Here is a 10350-nt window from a genome sequence, read left to right as displayed (position 1 = left end):
GGTTTTTTTTTTTTTTTTTTTTTTTTGCACCGCTTGGGGCGGCAAAAACCCTGGAGCTGGCCCTGGTTACAGCTGGCAGAGCTTTGAAAGCTACTGCATGGGGACTTTGCATTTCAACAGTATTAATCTAAATAAACATTGCAAGGAGGATTTATTAAAGTGCAGTTAAGGTCAGAAAAATGACTACGTAAAAATTGCACCATTTTACTCATCAGATTAGATCCATGTGTGTAGCCAGAAGCAAATCTGCTTTTTTTTTTTTAGTTACCAATAGAAAAGTTTCTCGCTCCAAACACAGTACAACTATGGAAAAGTGTGGCAGTCTCTATTCTCTTTCATGCATTGTCAACAGGATTGTTAATTAACTTTTGATTTCAGAATCTTTATTCTAGGTGATGATCCACAAATCACAAGACTTTTGGTCCCTGGCTGGGTATTCAGGGCTGGCATATGGAGACAGAATAATTTTTAATGAGCAAATTTGGTATGGAAATCCATAAGACAACAAACTTGCTTCATGAAACCATTTGTAGTCATTTTTCAGAGTAGGACTTCACTACAAGTAAATCCACCCTATTTTTTTTACAAATAAATTTACTTGTTTAGTAATATTCCATTAAATGAAAATTACCATGCTTACAGCTCCTATAGAGAAATATTAAATTGAGTTTCCATGTTTTTAAAATCACATATCCTTCAATTACAGATTTATCATCTTCTTCTGTTTTGAATAAGCCGTGGGTATGATATTTATCTCCCAGATAAGTCCCCTCTGCACTGGATGAAAGTAACCCTTTGTTGTAGAACAGATCCTGTTTTCTTCCATAAATGGACAAGAAACACACGTCTTATAGAAAAAGAAAGATGCCAAATAAATGAGTTATTTCTTCACTCAGTAACCCCATGAGGGACAGAGAATATTTCCTTTGTTGAAAACAGCTAAGAATTAAAATAAGCGAAAGGCTCTGTAAGACTCTGTGTGCATAAAAGAAAAATGCACCTCTTCCTTTTCTGCAAGTTTCTTTGCATGTGACCTACTGAGAAAGACTTGTCATATGGCTTATTCATACAGACCTTGCATAAGAATAATAGGAGTGGTAGGATCATATTCTTGTTTTAGAATTGCTTGAAACTTATTATGATGGGAATAATTCCATCATATCATACAATAGTAGTGAGTTTGTTTTCTCAGTAACATGACATGGCAGGCACTAATGCTGTTATCATTTTACTGTATATTATTTTAATTTAAAATTAATTTCATATAATGGAGGGCTGTGCTAAGGCTGAATAGTATAATGACCTAAACTCCAGATAGCCAAGCACTCCTGGACTTTAACCCCAGCTATGCTACTGACTTGCTGGATGATCTTGGGCAAGTCCCTTCAGGCTTGGTTGTGATATCCTTCCTCACACTGAGTAATATCTATAGTAGGAAGAGAGCCTAAGACATAAGCCCTTGTATTAGAGGCCTGGTATGAGGCAGGACCTGGTGGATGGTGAGAATCTAGATTGTTGAGTCGGGCTGCAGCGCGTTCTTTCCTCCTTTCCCATTTCTCCATTTCCTGTTCTCTTTGTTGGGTCTCAAAATGTTGGGATCCTTTCCTCAAGATCCTTCTCCATTTTTGTTGGATGAAGGCTTGGGTTTCCTATGAGTTTATGTCGATGTGCACTTCTTCATGTTGGCTTTGAGGGTTCTTTGAAGTGCTTTTTTTGCCTTCTCCTCATCCACTGGCCTTGACTCAGTTGTGAGAACATGACCTGCTTCAAGAGCCAGTTGTTTGGCATTCAAAGAACATGACCAGCCCAACATAGCTTCAATGTAGGAGGTTTTGGCTTGGGACAAAATGCTGAGGTTGGTGCGTTGGTCATCTCTCTTAATTTGGAAGATATAGTGGAGGTACCACTGATGGTGGTTTGGAGTTTGTTGGTGGAGCACTTTAGTTTTGTTAAGTATCAGAGGGGTAGCCGTGTTAGTCTGTATCCACAAAAACGAGAGGAGTCTGGTGGCACCTTAAAGACTAATGTAGAACTGATAAATGAAATTATTTTTAATTGTTCACTTTATTAATGTAACTTCATAAGTAAAGTTTTATGAATGAAACAACATTCATTCATAAACCAGTTACCCCAATAACTGGCTAATTGACCATTAAGATGCTTGTTAAGATCCATAGCTGTTCAGCCAGTTGCTCTTGTAAATTTCACTGTCAATCCAATTCCTGCTTAAATCATTAAGACTTGCACTGTTTCAGTATTGTAACTTCTGTTCACCATTCATTACACTTGACTACATTGTAACTTCTGTTCACTGCCATCCACTACACTTGTCTATATTGTAACTTCTGTTCACTGTTTGCCATATTGTAATTCAAACCCCATTTTAAAACGCTTACTCCATTTTGTAAGGGCTTGCTGCAACCTTCATTTTTGCAAACCCTGCTGTAATCTTATTAGTTTAGTTTAGATGTGTGAATGAGGTATGTATGGATGATGGAATCAACCTCCAGCCCCAGCCTGTCCTGATGAAATAGAGTTCAAACACCAACAGCTGAAGATGCAGACAAGAGCCCTAACAAAGTAAGAAGAGTCCACCCCAAAAAGAGAAGAACAAAGGTACAATAGAAGGAAGATCAAAGCCAGGTCACATCTGCAATTGACGGGTGATCAATCACCAAACCCAGAGGCAGGGTGACACAGCAAGACCTATAGACTCTGGTTTCAAACTAAAGCCTACAAAAAGGATGGGTGAGATGGAAGACTTTGAAGGGTAACATTCTGCTGCCGACATGGAAGGGCATCGGTGCATGCCCAACAGAGACCCAGCCCTTCCTTGTGCCCGGCTTTCCTGGCCAGTTAGCCACCACAAGCTACGAACCCAAGCTGCAAAATCAAGCCACAAACTCAAGCTCATTCTGATTCTGGAAGGATTTCCTCAGCAACGGGGAACTGTCAGTTGAGGAGAATTTTGGCAAGGATCTTTCCGGAGGTGGACAACGAGGTGATTCCTCTATAATTTCCACAGTCTGATTTGTCTCCTTTCTTGAAGATGGTCACAATCATGGTATCCCTAAAGTTGGCTGGGATTGCTTCTAAATTCCAGATCTTGAGGATTAGGGCGTGAAGCTGATGAGCCAGTTCTTCTCCTTTGAAGATTTTGGCAGGGATTCTGTCAGCTCCAGATGCCTTTCATCTGTTTGATGGCTTTCTTTATCTTGTTCAGTGCTGATGGGGTTCTAAGGTTCTCCTTGATGAGATGTTGAGGGATTAAATCGAAGATGTTTTCATCAACATTGGAGTTACAATTCAGGAGGTCTTCAAAGTGTTCCCTCCATCGTGAATTGATTGATTTTGTTGTCCTTGAAAATGTTGGCTCTATCCCTGGATCGAAGGAGAGTTAGCCCTTGGGTGCGGGGTCTGTAGAGGGCTTTGGTAGCATTGAAGAATCCACGCATGTCATGGGTGTGGGCGAGTTGTTGGCTCTCCTTCACTTTGTTCTCCCACCACTTGTTCTTCATTTCACTGGTTTTCCTTTATGTCCACCATCAACTCAAAGCTGAGGTTCAAAGGAAAGGAATGGACTGATGACCATCCCTAGCAGATGAGTATCTTTCCCCTGGTATTCTAAGGCTTCTTTCTGTTCTCCAAGGATGCACTCTGCTAAGAACTCTGCTCTGGATTCTCTGCCCTCTCCCTCCCTCACCCCCACTGGTCCTTTTTTTCTGCTGCAGACCCCTTCTCTGAGCCTGACAACTTGTGCACTATGTCCCAGCTTGAAAAGGCACATGCACAAAGATGTAGAAGCTAAGGCTCACTCGTGTGTAAATTGGGGCTTTGTATGCATACATACATTTGCATGTGTTCAATCCTGATTTTGTGTGTGCAGCAGGTGTTACTCGTGCATTTTTTAGAATCTTGCCATATTTCTTATGCCAGTGCTTGACACTGCTTTCAGTTGAGTGTATTGGGAGTAAAACAGCATTGCTCTAAACATGGTCCTTTTCCTAATGTTATTTGGGCAGAGAGTGTGTCTTTTGGTTGTCTGCAACGCTATTATAGAATGGAAGTTTTAATGTCTAAAATGTAGAGATACCAAAATCTGTAGACATTTATAAAAAAAAAAAAAAAGAAATGCACATGAGGGATATCTCCAAATGTGGGCCAAATTCTGAACCTGAGTTGAATTATTTCTGATTTACACTGGTGTAATTGAGAGCAGAATTTGACATTTTATTCTAAAATATGTTATACTTTTTTGTTCTTAACAGGGACAATATTCAGGCTTATATTTGAAAGTGTATAAAAATAGCTCTGTCTACCTATGGTAGAAAGTATGAATAATACTGTTATATGGTAACATGTCTGCTGAATAACCCTAATCATAAAGCCTGTTTGTGACATTGCTTTGTGTAAGAAAACATGCTGAGGCGATATTTGTTGCTCTTGCTACCATACAAATGAAACAAATATAGTACACATTTTCTTTTGTGTATTACAAAAACAGCATGTTAAGAGTAAACATGCATTAATCACTAGCTAGAGTAGTGCATACATTCAATATAGGTCTATTATATTTCTTTGATATTAGAACACAAAAAGTGACAAGTTAAAGCAGGCACATAACTTAACCTAGATTATTGAGTTTATACCTGTTATAATGTCATTTTTGTTGACTTTTCATTATAGTCTTAAGAAAATAATGGTAGCCAGCCTTTTGAAATAGTTGTCAAGAAGAAACCTGCCTACCCTGCAACATGAACTCTTCAGTGCCTAATACCTCATAGAATTTTTTTTTTAAATGTACTATATTGAAACAATTGTTCTTCTAAAATTCTTATCCATCTGAACTGATCTGGACATACACAGATTGAAAGCTCATTGTCTGAGGAATCTGGTTTTTGAAGTTGGTCAAACAGCAACCATCTGACATCAGAATTCTTCCCTGAGTCTTGTTTTTCTCCCCACCTTTCCCCAAGATATTAGCTGTGTATCAGTGTAACTGAAATATAGCCCCATGACTACAGTTGAGGCATAAGTAGTAGGATTGTAGAATCTGGTTTCCACGTGTCTAACAGTAACACCTAATACTTAGGCAACTCTCTGCTAGGTAACTCTCTGACACCACATTCTACAGGTCATTACCCTCTGATCCCACTGAGGGGTACCAAAAGAAACTGCATCATATGCTCAAGAAACTCCCTGAAGAAGCACAGGAACAAATCTACACAGACACATCCCTAGAGCCCCAACCAGGGGTATTCTATCTGCTACCCAAGATCCATAAACCTGGGAATCCTGGACGCCCCATCATCTCAGGCATTAGCACCCTAACTACCAGGTATCTTCGAGACCACTGACTTCCTAAGGAAACTACAGTCCATTGGTGATCTTCCAGAAAACACCATCCTAGCCACTATGGATGTAGAACCATCTCTACACCAACATTCCACACAAAGATGGACTACAAGCCATCAGGAACAGTATCCCCGATAATGTCACAGCAAACCTGGTGGCTGAGCTTTGTGACTTTGTCCTCACCCACAACTATTTCAGATTTGGGGATGATTTATACCTTCAAGTCAGCAGCACTGCTATGGGTACCCGCATGGCCCCACAGTATGCCAACATTTTTATGGCTGATTTAGAACAATGCTTCCTCAGCTTGCGCCCCTACTATACTTGCGCTACATTGATGACATCTTCATCATCTGGACCCATGGGAAGGAGGCCCTTGAGGAATTCCACCTGGATTTCAACAATTTCCACCCCACCATCAACCTCAGTCTGGACCAGTCCACACAAGAGATCCGCTTCTTGGACGCTACAGTACAAATAAGTGATGATCACATAAACACCACCCTATACCGGAAACCTACTGACCGCTATACTTACCTACATGCCTCCAGCTTTCATCCAGACCACATCACACAATCCATTGTCTACAACCAAGCCCTCAGATACAAACACATTTGCTCCAATCCCTCAGACAGAGACAAACATCTACAGGATCTCTATCGGGTGTTCTTAAAACTACAATACGCATCTGGGGAAGTGAAGAAACAGATTGACAGAGCCAGAATGGTACCCAAAAGTCACCTACTACAAGACAGGCCCAACAAAGAAAGTAACAGAACACCACTAGCCATCACCTACAGCCCCTAGCTAAAACCTCTCCAGTGCATCATCAAGGATCTACAACCTATCCTGAAGGACGATCCCTCACTGTCACAGACCTTGGGAGACAGGCCAGTCCTCGCTTATAGACAGCCCCCCAACTTGAAGCAAATACTCACCAGCAACTACACACCACACAACAGAAACACTAACCCAGGAACCAACACCTGCAACAAATCCCGTTGCCAACTCTGTCCGCATATCTATTCAAGGGACACCATCACAGGACCCAGCCACATCAGCCACACCATCAACGGCTCGTTCACTTGCACATCTACCAATGTGATATATGCTATCATGTGCCAGCAATGCCCTTCTGTAATGTATATTAGCCAAACCGGACAGTCTCTATGCAAAAGAATAAATGGACACAAATCAGACATCAAGAATTGTAACATTCAAAAACCAGTAGGAAAGCACTTCAGCCTCCCTGGACACTCAATAACAGGCTTAAAAGTGGCCATTCTTCAAGAAAAAAACTTCAAAAACAGACTTCAACGAGAAACTGCAGAACTGGAATTAATTTGCTAACGTGACACCATCAAATTAGGCCTGAATAAAGACTGGGAGTGGCTGGGTCACTACAAAAATAATTTTCCCTCTGTTGATACTTATACCTTCTTGTCAACTGCAGGGAATGGGCCACATCCACTTTGATTCAATTGGCCTCGTTAGCACTACAAAAAGTAATTTTCCCTCTGTTGAGATTCACCCCTTCTTGTCAACTGTTGGGAATGGGCCACATCCACCCTAATTGAATTGGCCTCATTAGCACTGACCCCCCACTTGTTGAGGCAACTCCCATCTTTTCATGTGCAGTATATTTATACCTGCTTACTGTATTTTCCACTCCATGCATCTGATGAAGTGGGCCATATCGCACGAAAGCTTATGCCCAAATAAATGTGTTAGTCTCTGAGGTGCCACAAGGACTCCTAGTTGTTTTTACTGATACAAACTAACACGGCTACCCCTCTGAAACCTAATACTTATGTATCATTTGAGATCTTTGCACTGTGCAAATTGGTGTGTGGGTGGATGTGCATACTATCGTCCCACCTCCTCCACAGACCCTCTTAGGGGCACAGAATGGAAAGAGTCTCAGTGCTCCCCTGAACTCAAGGATTGTGACTGTCCCTGGCATTTATCTCTCACTCACACACACACACACACACACACACACACACACACACACACACACACACACACACACACACACACACACACACACACGTAAAAGGCTCCTTATACCCTTTCCTCTCTCAGTATGCCCACTCGTGTGCAATTGACAATTTAACCCTATATATTCTAGTTTATGGATAACGCTACCTTAACTATTCTTTCTCCTCACATATTTCTTATTCTTTCTCTTATAGATGGACAAAAGAGGAAAAAATCCTTAAGAAAGAAACTGGACTCATTAGGGAAGGAGAAAAACAGAGATAAAGGTACAGTGAAGATTAAAGAAGTACATATTTATCTAATAGCTGTACATTTTTATGAGATTTGTATATTGAAATGTGTATCTTCTGCAATAGGACTGTGTTACCTAAACTAATACATTATCTAGTCATTTATTCCCCGATGGAAAAAAATACTATATATTATATTGTATTTTTTTTTGTCACTGCCATAATCTAGCTGCACTGTGCAACATAAACTTTTGTTACGCAAGCAATATTTTTTTCCTAGCAAGCGGAAATTATTGTTTAAAACATGGCAAACTATCATTGCTACTGTACAGTGAGTTTCAAATAAGTTCAGGGTGACACATATAAGGCCAAATTTTTGAGGATGCCTCGAACCAGACTCTAAAGTTGCACCCACAGTTTTGTGCTTGTAGATAATTGTGTCTAACATTGCAGTCACTGTTTTAGAAGAGGCTCTAGAAAAGTTGGCCTGGAATCAAAAACTATAGTTATGAAAGAGCATTAATGGCATTTAGCATTCTGACATGAATGTTGATAGAGTAATTAACTGCAAGAATGGAGCTTTGAAATGATATTTTGTAACTAATATAGCTACTGAGCCAGTGTAATTTTTTTAACTGTTTGTGCATTTCTAGAAAGGACACATGTTTGTTTCAGTTTGTTTTGTTAGTTTTTTAATGTCTCATCAATAAGGCTCCAGGTTGATCTGAAATATGTGTGAATAAATTTATAATTAAGCTTTATCACATTAAGATTGCTGATAAATTTCAGGAAAAAAATGAAATGCCTGTTTCATGTTTATTTTTAAAGATTTTTGTAATAGTTTTCCCCATTGATTTAGGTGATTCAATAGCCTAACTAAATTATGAGCATTATTTGTTGAATAAGTTAATGCAAATACACTTAATTTTCCTCACCTTACATCAAATGTCCAGCTTTTAGCCTTATTTATTTACCCATATTTTTAATCGCCATACTTTTCCAGGAATTTCTTAAAACCAAAATTCAGCTTTAAAATACAATTGAACAGATTATAGTGCAATGCAGACTATTACATGCTACAATAGAGTGAAGTATTAATTTATTTCAGTTTTATTTTTCTTATGACTATAGTTCTTCTATTCATTGAACTATTCAGGACCATATAGAAGCAGTCTACACACACACTGAATACAACAACCAGGTGGAGGCAACTGCGCCAAAAGACTATCATCCAACAAGGTCTTGGTAGTACATGGAAAATGAGGGGTCTCATCCTCCACTGATTCATGGATAGTTGACACTTTATAAACTATTGCATTCAACAGCATGAATCTAAGACTAGGTTACTTGCCTGCAAACATCCTTAGGCTCTTGAGAGCTAACTGCTTGTAATTGGAACTTGGTTCAAAAAAAAAAATTCTGTTGATAATTCATTTGGCAAAATAGAATCCAGCTTACTCTCCTGCAGCAGTGTCGCTCTGGAGTGATAAGAGAAGAAATATTAGTAAAACCTTACGTTTGTCACTAAGCATAGCAGATGTAACATTGAACACATACAGAGGCAGCAGAGGGGGGGAAATCCAATACAGTATAGCACTGTGTTAAATGTAAACTACTAAAAAATAAAGGGAAAGCAGAATTTTTCTTCTGCATAGTGAAGTTTCAAAGCTGTATTAAGTCAATGTTCAGTTGTAAGCTTTTTAAAGTACAACCATAATGTTTTGTTCAGAGTTACGAACATTTCAGAGTTATGAACAACCTCCATTCCCGAGGTGTTCATATCTCTGATATTTTACTCCTATACTTTATTTTACTCTGATACTTTACTCCTTTTTGAACAAAGAATAACCATATTTTAATTTTTTCTTTCAGTGTGTGCTACCTTGCATTTGACTGCAGTAAATTTAATCATCTACCATGTTGCTCAGCTTCCTAGTTTTTTTCCCCCACAGTCTTCTTTAGTTTTGAGTAAACTAAGTAATTTAGTTTAGTGAGAAAATTCTGTTTGCTATTCATCCAATTTTCAAGCTAGTTAATAAACAGATAGTAAACAACACTGGTTCTAGAACTGATTTGTGACATGCTTTACCATAAACTACTTATGCACAAGGAACTGGCCACTTGTTCCTACACTCTGTCTTCTGTCTCTTTACCAGTTTTGAATGTGTGGCAGGATTTTATCTTCCATCCCAGGGTTTTGAGCTTCTTTAATAGTCTCTTGAGAAAATCTTTATTTACAAGCTTTTTTGAGAGTCTAAGGACTTGTCTATGTCTGTATAGTGCATTAATGTGCACCAGCTGGGATGCAAATTCCACTCCACACTGTCTGTGTGGACCCTGCTGATGCACACTAAAAGTTCCCTAGTGTGTGTTGATATAGGTCACATATGTCAGTGTGCAGTAGGGAACTTTTAGATGGACCAGCAGGATCCACTCAAATAGTCAGTGTGTGACACGCTAGTGCACACTAACACACAATGTAGACAAGCCCTAAATAAATTGTATCTACTTGTTCTCCTTTAATTGGTGTTCTGTTCTCTAGTGTAATAGCTGATTGTAAAGATGAATTATGTATTTTGATAACCGTTCAATTACTTTTATAGTACCATCACAAACTTTTATTTTCCAGAATTGTACTTCCAGAGCTATTTCAATGCCTCTTTTCTTTCTTTCTTTCTTTCTTTCTTTCTTTCTTTCTTTCTTAGATTCGTAGATTCATAGATTCTAGGACTGGAAGGGACCTCGAGAGGTCATCGAGTCCAGG

General features: G+C 39.2%; 1 protein-coding gene across 4 annotated transcripts in view; it reads left to right on the top strand.

Annotated features, from left to right (window-relative positions):
* Positions 1-10350, top strand: part of LOC113406221 (rho GTPase-activating protein 6-like) — a 450389-nt gene that overhangs the window by 385869 nt on the left and 54170 nt on the right. For all 4 annotated transcript variants that reach the window (XM_026649577.1, XM_026649580.1, XM_026649583.1 and 1 more), the window contains exon 3: positions 7551-7622. In XM_026649577.1, coding sequence (XP_026505362.1) covers positions 7551-7622 — 72 coding nt within the window. The remainder of the gene's footprint in view (positions 1-7550; positions 7623-10350) is intronic.

This window comes from Terrapene carolina, unplaced genomic scaffold, assembly GCF_002925995.2.
Source record: "Terrapene carolina triunguis isolate 2854851 unplaced genomic scaffold, T_m_triunguis-2.0 Scaffold23, whole genome shotgun sequence".
NCBI lineage: Eukaryota > Metazoa > Chordata > Testudines > Emydidae > Terrapene > Terrapene triunguis.
Note: the sequence above shows the minus strand (reverse complement) of the source record. Positions and strands in the feature narration are given on the sequence as shown.